This window comes from Salvelinus sp. IW2-2015, linkage group LG1 (assembly GCF_002910315.2).
Source record: "Salvelinus sp. IW2-2015 linkage group LG1, ASM291031v2, whole genome shotgun sequence".
In the NCBI taxonomy this organism is placed as follows: domain Eukaryota; kingdom Metazoa; phylum Chordata; class Actinopteri; order Salmoniformes; family Salmonidae; genus Salvelinus; species Salvelinus sp. IW2-2015.
In genome coordinates, this window is record NC_036838.1 from 28,408,917 (window position 1) to 28,431,696 (window position 22,780).

The 22,780-nt window shown below is 44.0% G+C and overlaps 3 protein-coding genes across 3 annotated transcripts in view; 2 read left to right on the top strand and 1 right to left on the bottom strand.

Moving 5' to 3' along the window:
• Nucleotides 1-521: 521 nt before the first annotated feature.
• Nucleotides 522-3,666, top strand: LOC139027767 (interactor of HORMAD1 protein 1). Its single transcript, XM_070443646.1, has 6 exons — nucleotides 522-854; nucleotides 1,094-1,254; nucleotides 1,362-1,410; nucleotides 1,513-1,588; nucleotides 1,908-2,023; nucleotides 2,305-3,666. Exons 1-6 carry the CDS (start codon nucleotides 798-800, stop codon nucleotides 3,583-3,585), a joined length of 1,740 nt encoding a protein of 579 aa, XP_070299747.1. The 5' UTR covers nucleotides 522-797; the 3' UTR covers nucleotides 3,586-3,666.
• A 515-nt stretch (nucleotides 3,667-4,181) lies between these two features.
• On the bottom strand, nucleotides 4,182-10,984 carry kbtbd12 (kelch repeat and BTB (POZ) domain containing 12). The gene is made up of 6 exons (XM_023988072.2): nucleotides 10,829-10,984; nucleotides 9,188-10,394; nucleotides 8,540-8,810; nucleotides 6,301-6,451; nucleotides 5,640-5,837; nucleotides 4,182-4,925 (listed from the first exon to the last, which is right to left on the bottom strand). The coding sequence occupies exons 2-6, from the start codon at nucleotides 10,264-10,266 to the stop codon at nucleotides 4,756-4,758; spliced, it is 1,869 nt and encodes a 622-aa protein (XP_023843840.1). The 5' UTR covers nucleotides 10,267-10,394; nucleotides 10,829-10,984; the 3' UTR covers nucleotides 4,182-4,755.
• A 6,835-nt stretch (nucleotides 10,985-17,819) lies between these two features.
• Nucleotides 17,820-22,780, top strand: part of slc26a6l1 (solute carrier family 26 member 6, like 1) — a 17,360-nt gene continuing 12,399 nt past the window's right edge. The window contains exons 1-3 of the mRNA XM_023988096.2: nucleotides 17,820-18,159; nucleotides 19,392-19,531; nucleotides 19,717-19,827. Coding sequence (XP_023843864.1) covers nucleotides 18,020-18,159; nucleotides 19,392-19,531; nucleotides 19,717-19,827 — 391 coding nt within the window. The 5' untranslated portion in view covers nucleotides 17,820-18,019. The remainder of the gene's footprint in view (nucleotides 18,160-19,391; nucleotides 19,532-19,716; nucleotides 19,828-22,780) is intronic.

Consider the following 22,780-nt stretch of genomic DNA (forward strand, 5'->3'; position numbering starts at 1 on the left):
CGTTATTCATATCAAACAATCAGCTGTTTTCGTGTGTTGTTGATCACCGAAAAGGAGCTAGCTAGCTAGCTAACTAGAACACGTTTCCCATTAGCCATATTTTTGGGGGAACTAGCATATAATTGAGTTGTCAGCCAACTTCATAGTTGGCTACTACATGACTGCAGTGGTGAGTAGCTAACGTTGTTGGAAAAAGCAGAACAAGCTAGGTAACATTAGCTAGTAGCCAGGTCATAAAGTCCATAAATAACATATGTTAGCTAGCTAACATTGCCAGCCAACTAGCTGGCTAGCTAATACATTTGCTGGCTGATTTGTGTGTTTTGAAAAAAATCATTTGTAATTGGTTTATAACGTTAAAATAATTATTTTATTTTTACTCAAACAGAAATAGCAATGAATCCCAACGTGTGGAATATCAAAGAGATTTTAAGCATCCCAACTGGATCCATGTAAGCATAACTCATTTTAGCCAAGAATATAATCCCCCCATAGCCAAGAAAATAATCCCCCCCATAGCCAAGAAGATAACCCCCCACACATAATTAAATACATAACTGTTAGCTAAAGTGCACTGCAGCAGACAATTAATGCAGCTTTCAAAAATGTATTATTGAAATTTAGCGAGTTAGCCTAAATGTTTGTGTAGCCCTTAAAATGAATTAAGTGTGTGTGTGTTTATAACATGTAGTGTGCCCAAGATCACCAGCAGGAATGGGGCTACCAGTGACTATTCCAGTTTGACAGACTCACAATTCCTGTTTGGATCCCAGTTTTGGCCTGAAAACTCTCAGGGCATGTCACAGGACATGGGCTTTTCAAACAGAATATCCGGTAGCTCACAGTCACAGGAGGTAGGTCTATTAGCCCATATTTTCTTCAACTTGGTAAACCATCTCATTTTCTCATCATGTCCACCTTTGTGCCACAGTCCTGAGCTCAGTGAATGCATTTTTTGTTGCTCACGTATGTAGTATCCCATTAATTTATAATACAACATTTAGCAATTCACTTTATCAGATGAACCCCAGAACAAACTCAAAACTGTCAGAGCTTTTCTTTGTTTTATGATGAACCAGTCATTGTGTTTCAGGCAAGTGAGCCAAAGATTTTAAGCAATTACCATTCCAAACCATTCCTGTTCGGAGACGGAAAGGACAAAGTGAAGGTGCCAAGCTTTACAAGTGGCAAAGCAATTGGCATACTGGACAGGTTTGAAGAGGACAAGAAAAAGGCAAAAGAAAAGTGTGAGAGGTAGCTATGTCTCATGAGTGTTACCTGTTTCTGCAGGGATTTTATTATGAAAGATACAAACAATATGGTATTTTGTGGTTTGATTATTGTCCTGTCTGTTTTATCAGTGACATTCTCACCTCTGGATTTCTACAATTTCGTGAAAAACTTGAAAATGTAAGTGAACAATCCAGAATAATAAATTTTTGCAAAATGGTACTACTGGTCTGGTACTCATTTTCATAATAATGATAAACCCTTATACTATGTGTGTTTCAGATTAAGCTCTCTGTAAATCACATTGATGAGAGCACTACAACAGGCAACAAAGATTTTGCAGATTTTGCAAAGACATGTGGGTTGCTTTGAACAATTTCTCTCAACTTCTATTAGAATCTATTGTGCATTGCTCATTATTAACATGTTTATAAAGGAAATCATCTCTGGGACCAGTAGATGGTGCTATAGTTCAGTAGTGAAATTATGATCTCACGCATATATTTTATTATAGAAATATTTGATCTAATACCTCGATTTTGAAATTATGATGAATGAGCCGGTCTCTTTGGCTATAATGGGCAGTGTGTAGATCGTGGCTATCTTTTTACATAGGTCTTGATTGCTATGGAATGGATTGTGTATTCATTGGGGTTACCTTTTAACATCTTTTACAGTGCAGCAAAACATAGCCAGTCTGCAGGATGGCTTTGCACAGCAGTTTGAGGCCTTGCTGAATAAAGTGAGCTCACAGAATCAGATGCTGAAAGAGATGGAGGACAGAGTAGCCAAGGTAAGGACAGGTGGCATTTATAACTCTGTATTGTCAAGCCTTTGTCCTGATGTTGAATTTATACTTAATGAGGGTGTGTGGGGTGAGAGTGTGATACCAACATATGACTAGTCTCTCGTGACAAATGAAACATTAGTTGGCTGGCACACAAAATATTTGATTCTGGGTGCTGAGAATACTATTTGACATACTTAATGTTGATAATTGAATGTTACATATCTATATTTGATTTTGATGTCTTTGCTATTAGTCATATATTGTTGTCTTCTATTCTGTCCTAGACGGGAGTGGCGACTACAGCACTCAGCTCCCACATGCAGGGCCTGCAGCAGAATCTGGAGGTCCTGAGACATGAGCAGAGCCGAGATCAAAGCATGCTAGGAGAAGCCCTGTCCCTTCTAAGCACCTTGATTTCCCAGCACGGGTCCGAACCCCTCTCCACACCTGTCAGGGTGACAGAAAGCACGGTCCAGACATCCCCAGGACTGGTAGAGAGGTTCTGCCTGGTGAGTGAGGAGAAGAGGTACTTTGAAGGTGTACGTCTCTGTGGTGCGACAGCGGTCACAGCGCCTCGTAAATCAGTGGCATCATGTGGTGTAGGGGAGACGGGAGGAGAGGCAGCAGGGCGGCTGCACCCTGCAGATAGAGGAACCAGAGGAGGACCCTCAGAGACATGTGACCAGGGCCAGGCCGCAGCCCACAGAGCTCTGTACCCTCCTGCGATGATGGGGGAGGTGGAGGAGGATCAGCTGGAGCGGTGTAGCCAGATGGTGCTGGATGAGACGGCTAAGACTTCCTGGCAGGGGGTGTACCCATACCCCTCTACCGCTGTGACTCATGGACCAGGAAGAGGTGCCGCAGCCCTACACTATCCTATGCAGGGCCTACAAGACCCCAGCACATCGGGGGGTGCTCCAGCTCTACAGTACCCCATGCAGGGTTTTCAGGACCCCAGCAGGGCCTACGCGCTTCTACAAGATGTGACTATTAGGAGCACCCGCACCATCATGAACCCCCACTGCGACCCGGAGCAGAGCAGCCAGCCTGACCACAGTGAGCCTGCAGCGGTCCCCTCAGAGAGCCCCAGGGGCAGGAGCACCATGGCTGGACGTAGGTTCACCCAGAGAGGCCAGGGACAGAGGAAACAGCCCTTCAGAAGCAGGAGGAGGGCACTAATGCCACCACAAACCAGGAGTAACGGTCGATTAGTGGGCAGGGGTGGGGATGAGAACCGACAGCCCCTCAAAAACCAAAGGAAGCAGGGAGCTGGGTCGACCGGCAAGGAGCAGCATGATCCCAACAAGATGGAAATGGACACACTCATACCAGAAGCTCAGAAACGACAGCAGGACAAAGAGAAGAAGTCTAACAAAGCCACCGGAGGCTACCGCAACCCTTTCAGCTTGTGGTCCCAGGAAAGTAACAGCTCTGTGTGCGGTTCCACAGGGAACAACGCCAGGCCAGCCTGGGAAAAGACACCATCGCCACCTGAGCCCCAGGCTGTCTCAGAGAGAAACAGAGGCTTATGGCAGCTGTTTGACATGAACTGTGATTCTGACTGATGTCTGAAGGGGAATCAGGATGTCAGTGTGGGGAGGTTGTTGTTGTTTGACAAGCTGTTGTTGTGTTTGGTTGACCTCAATGTAATTGGTTTTGACAACAAAATTCACCATCAAAAATTTACTTTTTCATTGATTCCCTATGTTTGTGTTTTAGTGTTTTCAAAACCCTTTACACTGTTAATGTTACATCAGACTTTCCCATTAAGATTAAACTACAAATGAATGAGCTATKGTTTCTGAGTAAATTTTGGGGCAAATTGTGGGATAACATGTACAGAAATCATGCCCACAAAAKAATACAGGATGAAAAGAGGAAAGTAATTGTCAGACCAGATTTATAAGTGAAAGTCTGATGGTGTTAAAGTCAACCACGAGGGTGCCAGGCATTAATACACTTTYTGCTATATTACCAATACAACTTTCTACATGACGGTATAATTGGAGGTTTTTATAGCGTTTAATTAAGGGACATCTCTTCTGTTGGCATAGAGGAGAAGGGCAACACATAACTAGGCCAACACGTACCAGTGCCACGTGTAGAATCCTCTCTCATCACCTCTTTTTGCAATTCTAGTCTTGTACACTAGCTCCACAAACACATGCTAACACCTGAGCAAAGACTCAATTTAATGTAAGCCTTATTTGCATGACAAAAATATAATCTTGAACAAAKATGTAAAGAGCAAAAGCAAAATGGAAAATTGCTATAAAATAACTTGATTGTGAAGGACCTGTCTGGTTTTCTTTCCAGTATTCTAAAGATGAGGCAGAGGCATTTTACAGCAACATACAAAACAAAATCGCAAAATAATTATATTTACAAGCTATATTTCAGTGTCACAAAACCCACTAAGGTATGATATTCAGATACAATGTTTACTTCTAAATGTGCAAMTCGGTAGGTCATATACAGTTYAAGACAAGGGCAGAGTGTTATTTTGTGCAGTGCCCCACTCAGGTCAGGGCTTTTTAACACCAACTGCGCAATGTCTGTCAACAAGCACCACCAGGATCAGCCAGCACTACTGCATTACTGCATTTTGACTCCTGGCCCACAGCAGCAGAAAGAAAGGTCTTATTGCTCAATATTATCAGCTTTCAGAATACATAATTATAGCCCAAGGTACTCTTAGCTAAGAAGGGGTCATTAGACCTTAGGGCAGGTGAATGTCACTGAGTTACTAGGTCTGCTGGGGGAGACATRAGCTCCCGTGGATTGAGGCTTGCCACCAAGCAGACGTCGTAGGCATCATGCATCAGAACGTGGCGGGCCACAACGGTCCAACGGTTCTCCCACGGGTCTAGTTCCAGGATGTCCTTTATTATGTCTTCATGACGATCTGAAGGAGACAGGGATTAGGATAGGCCAGGAATATAATTGTTGTCACTATTGGAATCACTTTACTGACAATATCATTTTTTTCCAGAATAACTTGTGGCAAGTTTGCTACCACATGGCGTAGAATAGTGGCATTTTAAAGAGTGGTGTRGCAATCAAACGAAACAGCATTCATTTACACAGTCTACTTGTTTACTCCTTAAAGGGACAGGTCATATTTTACTCAAACCTGTGCCACGTGATGTCACAGTTTTGTGAACAGTGGAAAGGAAAGTAGGTTAGTCAGAGAGGAAGAGGCAAGCGAGAGGGATAACTGGGCCCAAAATCTGTCGCGTTTCTTATCCTTATTTTTTTCGCTCACCAAGCGAGGAGTTTTTGTTTGGAGGTCAGTGAGTGTCCAATTTKGATTGCAAAAAATGTATGGCTTTTTTCTACATGTGGCTTATTTGATCGAATAGAAGTTTCATAATGCTTATTGTGTTACGAGGGTACTGATATAAGTAAGACGTGACATTCCAGCAACTTTGAGAAAAAACTTTTTATCTCGGAGTTGTGCCTGTTGTTCACACGCGTCTGCCCTCTCATTGGCTAGAATGGTCCCACCTGATCTTGCCTCCTCCCAACTGCCTTCCATTTTTGAAAACATTTATTTTCATCATTAGAGCGGCCACTTGAGTATCTGGTCAATATAATGGATCATCTGTGGTTTAGTTACCCGCCCCCTTGTAGTATCCACAGACATAAAGCTTGCCCCCCACCACCGCGGCGTTGGAGGCATTGCTGCGTAGGGATAGCTGTGGAGAGGGCATAGTAGGCCCATCCCTCCAGAAGTTTCCATCAGGGTTGTAGATTTCCACAGCATCAAGGCAACGACGGGACTGCCCATGATCAACCCCCTCACAGCCGATACCTCCTGTTAGAACACAACTGTGTTGGTACTGGAACATTTATTACGTTGTGTTGTTAAAGTGCTACTTTAAAAAGAACTCTTGAAATCGGGTTTTGTCCAAACATACTGTTTATGTTGAAGGATGGGGGTTTCACTAGGACAGTGTTACTTAATCCTGGTCCCGGGRACCCTAAAGTGTGGACATTTTGGTTTTGTCCCGAGCACTACACAGCTTCTCAACTCATCATCAAGCTTTAATGATTTAAATCGTGTGTACAGTAGTGCTGAAGCAAAAACTAAATTGTGCAACCCTTTGGGTCCTCAGGACCAGGATTAGAAACACTGCTATAGGAAAAAACAGATACTAAAGATCAAATTATGAGGAATAATCACTGGTTGCTGATACAAAGTGACCATCATCGTCATGACCATCAGGAAACTAATGAGAACAAATGGCCAATTGTGATATTTATTTACTTAATCTCACCCATCACGTAGATCTCTCCATTGAGTGCCACAGCACCACAGCGGTACTTGGAGTACTTCATGGGACCAAGCTCTGTCCACTTGTTTGTCTTAGGGTCGTACTCCAGCAGACGGTTGCTCAAGCGGTCTGGCTCGTCGTCCATCCGCCAGGACTGCCAGGGGAAGTGACAGGACAGGTGCAGAGTTGAGAGAAGGAAGAGGGGATAGAGAGCGGGCTAAGAGTAGCACACTGACACAGATATTGTGTCTCTCTGCTGTCAAAGCTTTGCAGCCTCAAGCACAGTGTGTACATGAGTGAGAGTGAGGGACTCCAAAAATACATAGGTGTTGTGAGATTGAATTAAACAAATGTGAAATCCCCCCTTGGCCTTCCTGCCCGCACATTGTGTGCGCGCACACACACACACACACACACACACACACACACACACACACACACACACACACACACACACACACACACACACACACACACACACACACACACACACACACACACACACACACACACACACACACACACACACACACACACACACACACACACACACACACACACACACACACACACACAACACACACACACACACACACACACACACACACACCTAATAGAGTCTAACATTCACAGGCTATTCATCTACAGTACCAGTCAAAAGCTTGGACGCACCTACTCATTCCAGGGTTTTTCTTTATTTGTTTACTATTTTCTACATTGTAGAACAATAGTGAAGACATCAAACTATTAAATAACACATACGGAATCATGTAGTAAGCAAAAAATGTGTATATAAAATATATTTTATATTCTTCTAAGTAGCCACCCTTTGCCTTGATGACAGCTTTGCACACTTTTGGCATTATCTCAACCAGCTTCATGAGGTAGTCACCTGGAATGTATTTCAATTCAACAGGTGTGCCTTGTTAAAAGTACATTTGTGGAATTTCTTTCCTTCTTAATGCGTTTGAGGCAATCAGTTGTGTTGTCACAAGGTAGCGGTGGTATACAGAATATAGCCCTATTTAGTAAAATACAAAGTTTATATTATGGCAAGAACAGCTCAAATAAGCAAAGAGAAACGACAGTCCATCATTACTTTAAGACATGCAGGTCAGCCTATACGGAACATTTCAAGAACTTTGAAAGTTTCTTCAAGTGCAGTCACAAAAATCATCAAGCGCTATGATGAAACTGGCTCTCATGAGGACCGCCACAGAGAAGGAAGAACTGGAGTTAACTCTGCTGCAGAGGATAAGTTCATTAGAGTTTCCCAGCCTCAGAAATTGGAAAGCAACTGCACCTCAGATTGCACCTCACAGAGTTCAAGTAACAGACATATCTCAACATCAACTGTTCAGAAGAGACTGCGTAAATCAGGCCTTAATGGTCGAATTGCTGCAAAGAAACCACTACTAACAAGGACACCAATAATAAGAAGAGACTTGCTTGGGCCAAGAAACACGAGCAATGGACTTTAGACTGGTGGAAATCTGTCCTTTGGTCTGATGAGTCCAAATTTGAGATTTCTGGTTCCAACTACTGTGTATTTGTGAGACGCAGAGTAGGTGAACGGACGATCTCTGCATGTGTGGTTCCCGCATGGAGGAGGAAGTTTGATGGTGTGGGGKTGCTTTGCTGGTGACACTGTAGGTGATTTATTTAGAATTCAAGGCACACTTAACCAGCATGGCTACCACAGTATTCTGCAGCGATACGCCATCCCATCTGGTTTGCGCTCAGTGGGAATATCATTTGTTTTTCAACAGGACAATGACCCAAAACACACTTCCAGGCTGTGTAAGGGCTATTTGACCAAGAAGGAGAGTGATGGAGTGCTGCATCAGATGACCTGGCCTCCATAATCACCCGATCTCAACTCAATTGAGATGGTTTGTGATGACTTGGACCGCAGAGTGAAGGAAAAGCAGACAACAAGTGCTCAGCATATGTGGGAACTCCTACAAGACTTTTGGAAAAGCATTTCAGATGACTAACTCATGAAGCTGTCATCAAGGCAAAGGGTGGCTACTTTGAAAAATCTAAAATCTCAAATATATTTTGATTTGTTTAACACTTTTTTGGTTACTACATGATTCCATATGTGTTATTTCATAGACGTCCTCACTATTATTCTACAATGTAGAAAATAGTACAAATAATGAAAAACTCTTGAATGAGAAGGTGTTGCCCAACTTTTGACTGGTACTGTATATCAAATCCCTTCTCTTTAGTCCATTACCTGTGGAGTTCGACCCCCGAGCACGTAGAGGCGGTCCTTCAGTCGGACCACGCTGTGATAGGCCAGCGGTATGGGTAGCGAGGCGGCGCTATGCCAGGGCCCACCCTGCAGGGACCAGCGCTCCACAGAGTTGGTGATGAGGTACTGGTTCTTCAGCTTCATCTGGCCTCCCAGCAGGTAAATAGTATCACCCAGCGCCCCCAGAGCGTACGAGTCTCGGTACTCTGCTGAGCTCAGGTGCTCCCAGGTTCCCTGGGCCTCCACCCTGTGCCTGAGGAGGACAACAAAACCAAAGTCACGGGCAGGGGTTAGGAGATTCATCCTATTTTAGTGAGACTCCACCATGCTAAAATAAAGACAGGAGTGCTATAAAAGCCCATTAGGCAGGCCTCTGGTCTGGAGTTACTGACAATCATTCTCATACTGTCACTCCACCTGGCCACGCACTCCACCTGGCCACGCACTCCACCTGGCCACACACTCTACCTGGCCACACACTCTACCTGGCCACACACTCCAACTTGCCACAAACTCAACCTGGCCACAGCACATAAACAGTATGCCATTGACTGTCACTCTCATCAGTGACCATTGTTGATGATCTCATTCACACACGGAGCTCATGATACCATTCGTTCAGATTCCTACCTGAATATCTCCACATTCCTGTTCGTCTGCCTGGCCATTTTCCTCACCCCTGCCTCCCCGGCCACCACAATCTCGTTGCCTTCAGTGACGACCCCTGCACACACGAATCCCAGAACGTCTCCGTAGCGTGGGGATGTGATGTAGTGGGTGCGGCCCGTGGAGGGGGCGTAGCAGAAGCTGCGTTCCGAATAATTTCCATACCGTGATCGGATCCCTCCACCCTCGTTGCCGATGCAGAGCAGCAGATCCGTGGTCTCCATCCCATAGCGGAGCTTCAGTTTACGGGGTGAGGAGGCCGGATGCATCCCTGTGGCCTCCAGTGCCTCCTCCATCATCTCCAGACACTCTGCATCCGCCAACAGAGACATATTCCTCTTCATAGCCTCCCTTAGGTAGTCAGGGGCCACCAAGGCGAGACGCACCTTCCTCAGGAGCTCAACCAGGTGTCTACTCCGCCTGTCCTCCACCCCATCCCCYGGAGTGTCCTGCCTGACCCAGCGCAGCACCACGTCCAGGATGGTCTCCTCCCGCGACACGTTGAGGTCGTCGGAGCTCAGCAGCGCCCCCAGTTGGTGGGCCTCTAGTTCCAGAATCTCCTCGCTCATACACACCTGAACGAAGTGCGTCCGCAGGTATCTCTGGGCATGGTCGGCCAGCTCCTCGGCTCCCAGGTCGCGGGAAAAGTAGTACACCCCGAGGCAGTTGGAGGCGTCCATGTTCTCCCTCATGTGGCTCTGGCAGTGGTTGAACACCTCGTCCATCTGCAGGAGGAAGGCAGCGACCGAGACCCCCTGTACATTGGCGTTGTTGAGCGGGAGCTCAGAACAATACATGTAGTTTAACAATAGACCCAAGCTATCGGCTGGGGTGTCACGCAAAAACACTTCCCTAGTACTACACTCCCGCAGGCCGCAGGTGAACATAACCTGGAAGTAAGGGCTGAAAGCTGAGAGGACCACGCGGTGGCAGGGGAAGCTGATGCCCTCAGCCACTAGCACCACATCTGTCAGCTTCTCTGTCTCCCTCATCTTCCTCAGCTGGTCCAGAAGACCCAGACTGTGTTTAGCTCTCAGATCCATTTGGATCAAATGTCTATTCAGGAGTAGTAACAACTCAGAAAAAATGAATACAAATAAAAATAGAATAGAAATACATAAAATATAAATAAATATCACTAAGTGGCAGTGTAAACAAGGAGGTTCTTTATCTGAAAAGGAGAGAAAGAAAGAAACACAAGTTCAATGTTGATCTGATCAAGCCCAGTAGATTGTTTACGCTCATGCCGAGTAGAGTTTTAGTAGAGTCATCTAAGTCATTCTGGAAAGATTTGAGAGTTAAAAGGCCAGTCACTATCTTCAACTTTGCAGTTCTGACATTGTTAACATAAATCTGTAAGTATGAAGAGCCATTCTTACTGGAATTCCCATTACCCACATTGACACTTAGACGACAACATAACAGTACAGCAACAAAAGCATGGCCATGCCCCGCCTGCCGCAGTGAAACCAGGAATCCATTTTAAACAGGGATATGTCATCAATATCATCTCCCACCATGCATTGTGACACTAAACTCTTTCGCCCCCATTACTGTTTTGCGCTTTGATCACACAGTAGCCAAGCCTATGTCATCCTGTCCTACCATTCAGTGGGAATCCTCCAATTCCAGTAGACCGTCATGTTCCTCAGCCAGCCAGGCTGCAGGAGTTCTTGTTAATGTGGCTGAATGCATCTGAAATTAGGGTCAGAGATAGACAGGCGGCCTAGCTGTCCCCTCTGAAACACAGTACTGTTTACCCTCCCCTCCCCTTCCCTCGCTGCCTGCCTGAATGCCCTGGCCCTCTGAGCTGAGCACAAACCTTAAAATAGACTGTGATATGGCCAATGGAACGGCATGCATGTAAGGGCGAGGGGAACATTTTGGTTTTACCAGGAATAATGTCAGGAGACTCACACATGATAATGTTGTGTAATGTTGAGCAATGCTCATGTCGAATTTCACAAGTATAATTGCTATTATTTTCTATTGCTATATTTTGGGGGTGTCTCGATCACGTGTAGGCTTMTGTATCTGTGGAATGGCACATGGAACCAGCTTGTGGCTTGGATTCGAATTTCATGACATCACTCTCTACAGACATTTTAAATTATAATAATCCCAATRTTCATAATAATCCCAATAATAAACTATGATGCAGCTRATACTTTGTTCATACCAATCAAAAATATATATGTTAAAATATTAACCTGAGTTGGTGTAAACCATAGAATTAGTCATTGAATAGGATCTCTACCGTGTAAACATCCTGAACAGAGCAAATAATGACCCTTATGACCAAAACAGCTATTGCAAAACTAAAACAGTTTTAGTGAGGGCATTTCTCTGTGATATCCTGTTTAGCCTTTAAATTAGAAAATGCTATATGTACTGTATGTACTGTGTGTGCCTTCAGAAACTATTCACACTCCTTGAGTTTTTACAAATTTTGTTGTATCACAACTTGAATGTAAAATTKATTAAATGTTGTTGTTTTTTGTCACTGGCCTACTACACACAATACCCCATAACGTCAAAGCAGAATTAAGTTTTTAGAAATTTTTACAAATTAATAAAAAATGAAATGCTGAAATGTCTTGAGTCAATAAGTATTCAACCCCTTTGCATGGCAAGCTTAAATAAATTCAGGAGTAAAAACGTGCTTAACAAGTCGCATAATAAGTTGCATGGACTCACTCCGTGTGCAATAACAGTGTTTACATGATTTTTTCATGACTACCTCATCTTTGTACACCACACATACCATTATCTGTAAGGTCCCTTAGTCAAGCAGTGAATTTCAAACAGATTCAATCACAAAGACCAGGGTGTTTTTCCAATGCCTCGTAAATATTGGTAGATGGTTAAAAATAAAAAAAGCAGGCATTGAATATCCCTTTGAGCAAGTTATTAATTACACTTTGGATGGCGTATCAAAACACCCAGTCACTACAAAGATCAGTAGTGGTGCGTGGGTAAAATCACTGAGGAAGCCAAGCCAGTAAAAAATCATTTTTTCAACCTGTTGTGATAATTGTGTTGTTTGCTCTGCAACCCATTCGTTTATATGGCATCCTGCTATACAACAAGGCCGTGACAACAAAAAGACAACAGTCACACAGTGACAGAAAAAAAGTAATTACACACGGTGCATTCTGAAAGTATTCAGATGCCTTCACTTTTTCCACATTCTGTTACGTTACAGCCTTATTAAAATTGACAAAATGTTTTTTTCCCTCATCAATCTACACACATTACCCAAAATGACAAAGCAAAACCAGAAGTATCACATTTACATAAATATTCAGACCCTTTACTCAGTACTTTGTTGAAGCTCCTTTGGTAGCGATTACAGCTTCGCGTCTTCTTGAGTATGACGCTACAAGCTTGGCACACCTGTATTTGGGGAGTTTCTCTAATTATTCTCTGCATATCCTCTCAAGCTCTGTCAGGTTGGATGGGGAGCATCGCTGCGCAGCTATTTTCAACTCTCTCCAGAGATGTTAGATCGGGTTCAAGCCCAGGCTCTGGCTGGGCCACTCAAGGACATTCAGAGACTTGTCCCGAAGCCACTCCTGCATTGTCTTGGCTGTGTGCTTAGGGTCGTTGTCCTGTTGAAAGGTGAATCTTCGCACCAGTCTGAGGTCGTGAGCACTCTGGAGCAGGTTTTCATCAAGGATCTCTCTGTACTTTGCTCCGTTCATCATTCTCTCGATCCTGACTAGTCTCCCAGTCCCTGCCGCTGAAATACATCTCCCACAGCATGATACTGCCACCAACATGCTTCACCGTAGAGATGGTGCCAGGTTTCCTCCAGATGTGACGCTTGGGATTCAGGCCAAAGAGTTCAATCTTGGTTTCATCAAACCAGATAATCTTGTTTCTCATGGTCTGAGAGTCCTTTAGGTGCCTTTTGGCAAACTCCAAGTGGGCCTTCATGTGCCTTTTACTGAGGAGTGGCTTCCATCTGGCCACTCTACCATAAAGGGCAGATTGGTGGAGTGCTGCAGAGATGGTTGTCCTTCTGGAAGGTTCTCCCATCTTCACAGATGAACTCTGGAGCTCTGTCAGAGTGACCATTGGGTTCTTGGTCACCTCCCTGACCAAGGCCCTTTTCCCCGATTGCTCAGTTTGGCCGGGCGGACAGCTCTAGGAAGAGTCTTGGTGGTTCCAAACTTCTTCCATGTGAGAATGATGGAGGCCACAGTGTTCTTGGGGACCTTCAATGCTGCAGAAATATTTTGGTACCCTTCCCCAGATCTGTGCCTCGACACAATCCTATCTCGGAGCCCTATGGACAATTTCTTCGACCTCATGGCTTGGTTTTTGCTCTGACATGCATTGTCAACTATGGGACCTATATAGACAGGTGTGTGCCTTTCCAAATCATGTCCAATAAATTGAATTTACCACAGGTGGACTCCAATCAAGTTGTAGAAACATCTCAAGGATGATCAATGAAAACAGGATGCACCTAAGCTCAATTTCGAGTCTCATAGCGTTTCTAAAAACCTGTTTTCACTTTGTCATTATGGGGTACTGTGTGTAGATTGATTTTATAAATGTTTCATCCATTTTAGAATATGGCTGTAACATAACAAAATGTGGAAAAAGTCAAGGGGTCTGAATACTTTCCGAATGCACTGTAGGTTTGTTCCATCACAAAACCGAAGAGCAACATCTGTCCGGTGAAGTCCACAAAGCAAACATTGCATGTAACAAACAATTATATGACCTGCAACGTGGTCAAGCAAGTTAACGCTTTGGACAGTTGACTAAACAACTACTGATTTAGAACCACAGAGTTGCCGCAAGTCAGCACAAAGGTTGCTGCCTCTGCTATTTCAGCCCCATTTCAACTAAAACATTTAAACATAATCAAATTAACAAGGCTATGCATGCTTAGTTTAATGCACTGAAAACAAACTTAAAAGATACAAAAACCGATTTAGTCCAATCAATGTTGCTAAATCATGTGGCTGTCCATGGTACTGATTTCTGTGCGAGCATGTGTGAACAAATAAAAAAACMTTTGGACACACCCTACTAGACTAGTTGAAAGCCTCCTATCTTTCATGTTGGCAAATGGTCTATGGCTCTGTCATACAGTATGCTTTTAGTTTTTATTGTCATAGGCTACCTTGCTAGCCTAACTTCCTTGCATGGGCAACAATGAACCAGCTAAATTAGCTAGCTAGTTATCTTGAGTCTAAAGGGGCTAGGCTACATCTAGGCTACATATTGAACTTCAATCGTCTTTGACCAGTGGCACAACATATTAATTTATGCTTAGATCAGAATCACCATGATAATTATTGGCCTGTAAAGAGAATTAAGTCAAAACCGCAAGTCCAAATCCCCATCTCCATCTATGGCTTAGGAAAGGGCCGATTTAGCAAGCTAGCTACTGCAGGACATCAACACAAGCAGTACAGGAACTAAAATGGCGTTTTGCTTAGAATGTGATTTGATTGGAGTGATGCCAAATCCAAACTGGCCTCCCTYGGGAGGCCAAATGCCTACTGGTCTCAATCAATCAAAGGCTAGGGCCGCAAGATTTCATACTCCAGAAAGCATCAGATACATGGGCTACACATACTGAGACAGAGGGGCGCTGTTCCCCTCGCTCGGATGATTTCTCCGGTGAGATTCAACCACTTGCTAATTGACGGAAAATTCTGAAAACATAGAGAGAGACTTATCCATAAAGACTCACAGCTGTAATCGCTGCCAAAGGTGCTTCTATAAAGTATTGACTCAGGGGTGTGAATACTTATGTAAATGAGATGTTTCTGTATTTCATTTCCAGTATGTTTGCAAAAATGTCTAAAAACATGTTTTAACTTTGTCATTATCGGGTATTGTGTGTAGATGGGTGATATAAAAAAAAATATTTAATCCATTTTGAATTCAGGATGTAACACAACAAAATGTGGAATAAGTCAAACACAAGCAAAACAAACAACAAATGCATCCAACAAGTTTGTAGAGATGTAGTCTTTGCCCATTAGGAATATGGGACCATATACAAAACTTTGGATGACTTTATTACACATGTAAGTGAATTTGTCCCAATACTTTTGGTCCCCTAAAATGTGAGGACTATGTACAAAAAGTGCTGTAATTTCTAAATGGTTCACCTGATGTGGATGAAAATACCCTCAAATTAAAGCTGACAGTCTGCACTGTAACCTTATAGTCAGTGTGTCATTTCAAAAGTGCTGGAGTACAGAACAACAAAACATTTGTCACTGTCCAAATACTTTTGGGGTGCCTTCAGAAAGTATTCATACGCCTTAACTTTTCCCACATTTTGTTGTGTTACAAAGTAGGATTAAAATGTTTTTTTTTGCAATTGTTTTGTCAACGATCAACACAAAATACTCTGTAATGTCAAAGTGAATTAAAAATTCTAACATTTAACCCCATAATTCAACACGTTAGAATCCCCTTTGGCAGCGATTACAGCTGTGAGTCTTGCTGGGTAAGTCTCTAAGAGCTTTGCACACCTGGATTGTAAAATATTTGCCCATTATTCTTTAAATAAATTCTTCAAGCTCTGTCAAGTTGGTTGTTGATCATTGCTAGATGACCATTTTCCAGTCTTACCATAGATTTTCAAGCCGATTTAAGTAAAAACTGTAACCAGGGCACTCAAGAACATTCAATGACGTCTTGGTAAGCAACTCAGTGTATATTTGGCCTTGTGCTTTAGGTAATTGTCCTGCTGAAAGGTGAATTTCTCTCCCAGTGTCTGGTGGAAAGCAGACTGAACCCAGTTTTGCTCTAGGATTTTGTAGTTGCATAGCTCYATAACATGATGCAGCCACCACCATGCTTGAAAATATGAAGAGTGGCACTCAGTGATGTGCTGTGTTGGATTTGTCCCAAACATAACACTTGGTATTCAGGACATAAAGTACATTTCTTTGCCACATTTTTTCATTTTTGCTGTTTTACTTTAGTGCCTTATTGCAAATAGGATGCATTTTTTTTAATAGATTTTATTCTGTACAGGCTTCCTTCTTTTCACTCTGTAATTTTGGTTAGTATTGTGGAGTAACTACAATGTTGTTGATCCAACCTCAGTTATCTCCTATCACAGCCATTAAACTGTAACTGTTTTAAAACCACCATTGGCCTCATGGTGAAATCCCTGAGCGGTTTTCTTCCTCTCCGGCAACTGAGTTAGGAAGGTTGTGTCACGGATCCCCCCGGTACTGCTGCTCATTCTGTTCACCAGTTCCGGAGGTCGACGTCCCCGGCCATCTAGACTGACTGAACTGTGTTATTACGCACAGCTGGTTCCAATTCCTCACTTATTTTGTTTGTGTAAATGTGCCCTTTGTTTTCCAATTGGGTTGTCGATTATTGTTCCCATGTCCGTTGGTCCTGTGAGTACCTATGTGGTGTCTCAGCATGTGCTGCGTGTTTTGTGTATTACGGGTCTTGTGTCGTTCTACGAGGTTTACCCTCACTCTTTTGTTTGGGTACATCCCGGCGTTTTGTATACATGTTTGTTTTGGGTGTATTAAAAACCCAGATGATGTATTCCTGCGCCTGTCTCCAAATCCTTTACACCAGCGTGACAGGTTGCCTGTATCTTTGTAGTGTCTGGGTGTATTGACACACCAACCAAAGTGAAATGAATAACTGCAACATGCTCAAAGGGATATTCAACGTCTGCTTTTTAAATGTTTGTCTATCAATAGGTGCCCTTCTTTGCGAACCATTGGAAAACCTCCCTGGTCTTTGTGGTTGAATCTGTACTTGAAACTCACTGCTAGACTAAGGAACCTTACAGATAATTGTATGTGTGGGGTACAGAGAAGGGGTAGTCATTTAAAAATCATATTTAAACACTATTATTGCACACAGTAAGTCCACACAACTTATTGTGTGACTTGTTAAGCACATTTTTACTCCTGAAGTTATTTAGTTTTGCCATAACAAAATGTTTCAATACTTATTGACTTGAGACATTTCGGCTTTTCATTTTTTAAAATTAATTTGTAAACGTTTCTAAAAAGACAATTCCCACTTGACATTGTGGGGTATTGTGTACATCTTAGTGACACAAAATCTCAATTTAATCCATTTTAAATTCAGTCTGTAACAACAAAATGTGGAAAAAGTCAAGGGCGGTGAAGGCACTGAAGGCACTTTCTGAAGGCACTGTATGTACAGTATGTTGTCTTCCGCCTTAAGTCAATAATCATTTCCCTGATGTTGCTTTTTCCATATCCTGTGTTTGTCTATCTTTCCACTGTACCAGATCTGGCTGTAATAGATGACAGGACTAGTATGTCATCAGCTACAGGCTGCCTGGTGTTGTCATGGTTCATTAGCATCACTTTTGCAGTGTAAGGAATCTGGTGGAAACACCTCCTTCCTATGACCAGAGTGCAATCCGGACATCCTGAAATGGGGCTCTTGATGACCTTGAATGACCAAATATGAGGTGGAAAAATGTCTCCTAGTTATCCATTATAGGCTATGCCCTACACACGATCAAACCCCCCCCCCCCCCCACACAGACCACACACATATAAAGGATGATTTATTCGAATGTACCCTTATCTCTGATAGTGATAGAACCTCAGTCAATGGTAATGCCCAACGTGCTTTGGGTCAAAAAGTAAACTTTTTAGTAAACCTGTTTTATTCGGTGTTTGGAAAAAACGTCCCTTTCACCTGTATTGTACAAAAGGGGGACTGACAGGCACTTCACGCGGCTTACACAGGGAGGACGACCTGGTTCTTATATACAGTTAAGGACATATTGGACGAGGTGGTATGGGTACGGGGCGGAAGGCTAGGGGGTACAGAGTGGAGAGGGATGTGCTGGATGAGCAGAGACTGGAGGAGCTGGCTCAGAGAATGAACTACTCTGACACTCACCCTTCCCTGACCAAGCAGCTAAAAGATTCCTTCAGGTAAGGCACAGATGGGGTGTGTGTGTGTGTGTACGCACTACTCTAAGGTCTGTGTGTGTGAGTTTCTGATTTATTGCAAATAGACGGGGTAAATATTTTATGGAAGGATTTAAGCAGTAGGCTTAGACCCACGTGAACCTAACTCTAGGATGGATCAAAATCAAATCAAATATTATGTGTCACGTGCGCCGAACACAACAGGTGTAGACTTTATCGTGAAATGCTTACGTACGAGCCCTTTCCCAACAATGCAGTTAAAAAGTAAGAAACATTTGCAAAAAATAAAGGAAATAGTAACAGAATAAAATAACAATAACGAGACTTTATACAAGTAGTACCTGTACAGAGTCGATGTGCAGCGATATGAGGCAGATGAGGTCATATGTACATGTAGGTATGGGTAAAAGTGACTAGGCAATCAGGATAGATAATAAACAGAGTAGCATCAGCGTGTGTGAAAGTGTGTATGTGTGAGTGTGTGTCAATATACATGTGTGTGAGCGTATGTAGTGTGTGTATGTGTGTGTTGGAGTGTCAGTGTAGTATGTGTGAGCGTGTGGGTGGTGAGTGTACATAGAGCCGGTGCAAGAGAGTCGGTGCAAATAAAAAATGGATCAATGCAAATAGTCAGGGTGGTCATTTGATTAACTGTTCAGCAGTCTTATGGCTTGGGGGTAGAAGCTGTTCAGGAGGCTTTCGGTCCCAGACTTGGCGCTCTGGCACCGATTGCCGTGTGGTAGCAGAGAGAACAGTCTATGACTTGGGTGGCTGGAGCCTTTGAGAATTTTTAGGGCCTTCCTCTGACATCGCCTGGTATAGAGGCAGGGAGCTCGGCCCCAGTGATGTACWGGGCCGTACGCACTACCCTCTGTAGCGCTTTATGGTCAGATGCCAAGCAGTTGCCATACCAAGCGGTGACGCAGCCGATCAAGATGCTCTCAATGGTGCAGCTATATACCTTTTTGAGGATCTGAGGGCCCATGTCAAATCATTTCAGCCTCCTGAGGGGGAAGAGGCATTGTCTTGCCCTCTTCACGACTGTGTTGGTGTGTTTGGACCATGATAGGTCCTTAGTGATATGGCAACCGAAGAACTTGAAGCTCTCAACCCGATCCACTACCCACCCCGGTTCAACCTTAACCCTAATTTAATGTCCACATCCCGGTTTAACCCTCGCCTCAACCCTGACCCTATCCCTCTTCTGTCTGTCACCCCCCTGCCCCCCTTTTCAGATGTACTGTACCCAGGCTGAAACGTAGTGTGGTGGGCTGTCTGCCTGTACTCTACTGGCTGCCCCGCTACTCTATCTGGGACTATGGCATGCCGGACCTCATCTCTGGTATCAGTGTGGGAATCATGCACTTGCCACAAGGTACAGTAAGACCACAACCCCATGGGTTTATCACAAAAACACTATTATCCTCAATAACAACATGGATTTCAATGATCGTAATGTGAACAACCTACACTTCATATACAGACCCAGTGGAAAATAGTAGTTGAATGATTTATTGGCTAGCGAGGCTGTTTAACTAGATTTCTCGATACTCTCTGCAGGTATGGCATATGCATTGCTGGCCTCCTTGCCCCCAGTGTTTGGGCTATACACATCCCTCTACCCTGCGTTGGTCTACTTCTTCTTTGGGACGTCCAGACATATTTCCATAGGTAAGTGGACAGAAATATGTAATATGTGATTGGTTGATAAGGAATAGGGTTAACACTAGGGCTGTTACGGTGACCGTATTACCAGTGGTTGATAAGGAATAGGGTTAACACTAGGGCTGTTACGGCGTAACAGCCCTAGTGTTAACCCTATTCCTTATCAACCACTGTGATACGGTCACCGTAACAGTCCTAGTGTTAACCCTATTCCTTATCACCCACTGGTGATACGGTCACCGTAACAGCCCTAGTGTTAACCCTATTCCTTATCAACCACTGTGATACGGTCACCGTAACAGCCTAGTGTTAACCCTATTCCTTATCAACCACTGGTGAAACGGTCACCGTAACAGCCCTAGTGTTAACCCTATTCCTTATCAACCACTGGTGATACGGTCACCGTAACAGCCCTAGTGTTAACCCTATTCCTTATCAACCACTGGTGATACGGTCACGTAACAGCCCTAGTGTTAACCCTATTCCTTATCAACCACTGGTGATACGGTCACCGCAGCCCTAGTGTTAACCCTATTCCTTATCAACCACTGGTAATACGGTCACCGTAACAGCCCTAGTGTTAACCCTATTCCTTATCAACCACTGGTGATACGGTCACCGTAACAGCCCTAGTGTTAACCCTATTCCTTATCAACCACTGGTAATACGGTCACCGAACAGCCCTAGTGTTAACCCTATTCCTTATCAACCACTGGTAATACGGTCACCGTAACAGCCCTAGTGTTAACCCTATTCCTTATCAACCACTGGTGATACGGTCACCGTAACAGCCCTAGTGTTAACCCTATTCCTTATCAACCACTGGTGATACGGTCACCGTAACAGCCCTAGTGTTAACCCTATCCTTATCAACCACTGGTGATACGGTCACCGTAACAGCCCTAGTGTTAACCCTATTCCTTATCAACCCACTGGTGATACGGTCACCGTAACAGCCCTAGTGTTAACCCTATTCCTTATCAACCACTGGTGATCACGGTCACCGTAACAGCCCTAGTGTTAACCCTATTCTTATCAACCACTGGTAATACGGTCACCGTAACAGCCCTAGTGTTACCCTATCCTTATCAACCACTGGTGATACGGTCACCGTAACAGCCCTAGTGTTAACCCTATTCCTTATCAACCACTGGTAATACGGTCACCGTAACAGCCCTAGTGTTAACCCTATTCCTTATCAACCACTGGTAATACGGTCACCGTAACAGCCCTAGTTTAACCCTATTCCTTATCAACCAATCACATATTACATATTTCTGTCCACTTACCTATGGAAATATGTCTGGACGTCCCAAAGAAGAAGTAGACCAACGCAGGGTAGAGGGATGTGTATAGCCCAAACACTGGGGGCAAGGAGGCCAGCAATGCATATGCCATACCTGCAGAGAGTATCGAGAAATCTAGTTAACAGCCTCGCTAGCCAATAAATCATTCAACTACTATTTTCCACTGGGTCTGTATATGAAGTGTAGGTTGTTCACATTACGATCATTGAAATCCATGTTGTTATTGAGGATAATAGTGTTTTTGTGATAAACCCATGGGGTTGTGGTCTTACTGTACCTTGTGGCAAGTGCATGATTCCCACACTGATACCAGAGATGAGGTCCGGCATGCCATAGTCCCAGATAGAGTAGCGGGGCAGCCAGTAGAGTACAGGCAGACAGCCCACCACACTACGTTTCAGCCTGGGTACAGTACATCTGAAAAGGGGGGCAGGGGGGTGACAGACAGAAGAGGGATAGGGTCAGGGTTGAGGCGAGGGTTAAACCGGGATGTGGACATTAAATTAGGGTTAAGGTTGAACCGGGTTGGGTAGTGGATCGGGTTGAGAGCTTCAAGTTCTTCGGTTGCCATATCACTAAGGACCTATCATGGTCCAAACACACCAACACAGTCGTGAAGAGGGCAAGACAATGCCTCTTCCCCCTCAGGAGGCTGAAATGATTTACATGGGCCCTCAGATCCTCAAAAGGTATATAGCTGCACCATTGAGAGCATCTTGATCGGCTGCGTCACCGCTTGGTATGGCAACTGCTTGGCATCTGACCATAAAGCGCTACAGAGGGTAGTGCGTACGGCCCAGTACATCACTGGGGCCGAGCTCCCTGCCTCTATACCAGGCGATGTCAGAGGAAGGCCCTAAAAATTCTCAAAGGCTCCAGCCACCCAAGTCATAGACTGTTCTCTCTGCTACCACACGGCAATCGGTGCCAGAGCGCCAAGTCTGGGACCGAAAGCCTCCTGAACAGCTTCTACCCCCAAGCCATAAGACTGCTGAACAGTTAATCAAATGACCACCCTGACTATTTGCATTGATCCATTTTTTATTTGCACCGACTCTCTTGCACCGGCTCTATGTACACTCACCACCCACACGCTACACATACTACACTGACACTCCAACACACACATACACACACTACATACGCTCACACACATGTATATTGACACACACTCACACATACACACTTTCACACACGCTGATGCTACTCTGTTTATTATTATCCTGATTGCCTAGTCACTTTTACCCATACCTACATGTACATATGACCTCATCTGCCTCATATCGCTGCACATCGACTCTGTACAGGTACTACTTGTATAAAGTCTCGTTATTGTTATTTTATTCTGTTACTATTTCCTTTATTTTGCAAATGTTTCTACTTTTTAACTGCATTGTTGGGAAAGGGCTCGTACGTAAGCATTTCACGATAAAGTCTACACCTGTTGTGTTCGGCGCACGTGACACATAATATTTGATTTGATTTTGATCCATCCTAGAGTTAGGTTCACGTGGGTCTAAGCCTACTGCTTAAATCCTTCCATAAAAATATTTACCCCGTCTATTTGCAATAAATCAGAAACTCACACACACACAGCCTTAGAGTAGTGCGTACACACACACACACACCCCATCTGTGCCTTACCTGAAGGA

Coding starts and splice junctions, on each gene's coding strand:
- LOC139027767 (XM_070443646.1), top strand. CDS start 798: ATGTCACAGGACATGGGCTTTTCAAACAGAATATCCGGTAGCTCACAG. Junction 1,411..1,512: donor TTCGTGAAAAACTTGAAAAT/GTAAGTGAACAA, acceptor TGTGTGTTTCAG/ATTAAGCTCTCTGTAAATCA. Junction 1,589..1,907: donor TGCAGATTTTGCAAAGACAT/GTGGGTTGCTTT, acceptor CATCTTTTACAG/TGCAGCAAAACATAGCCAGT.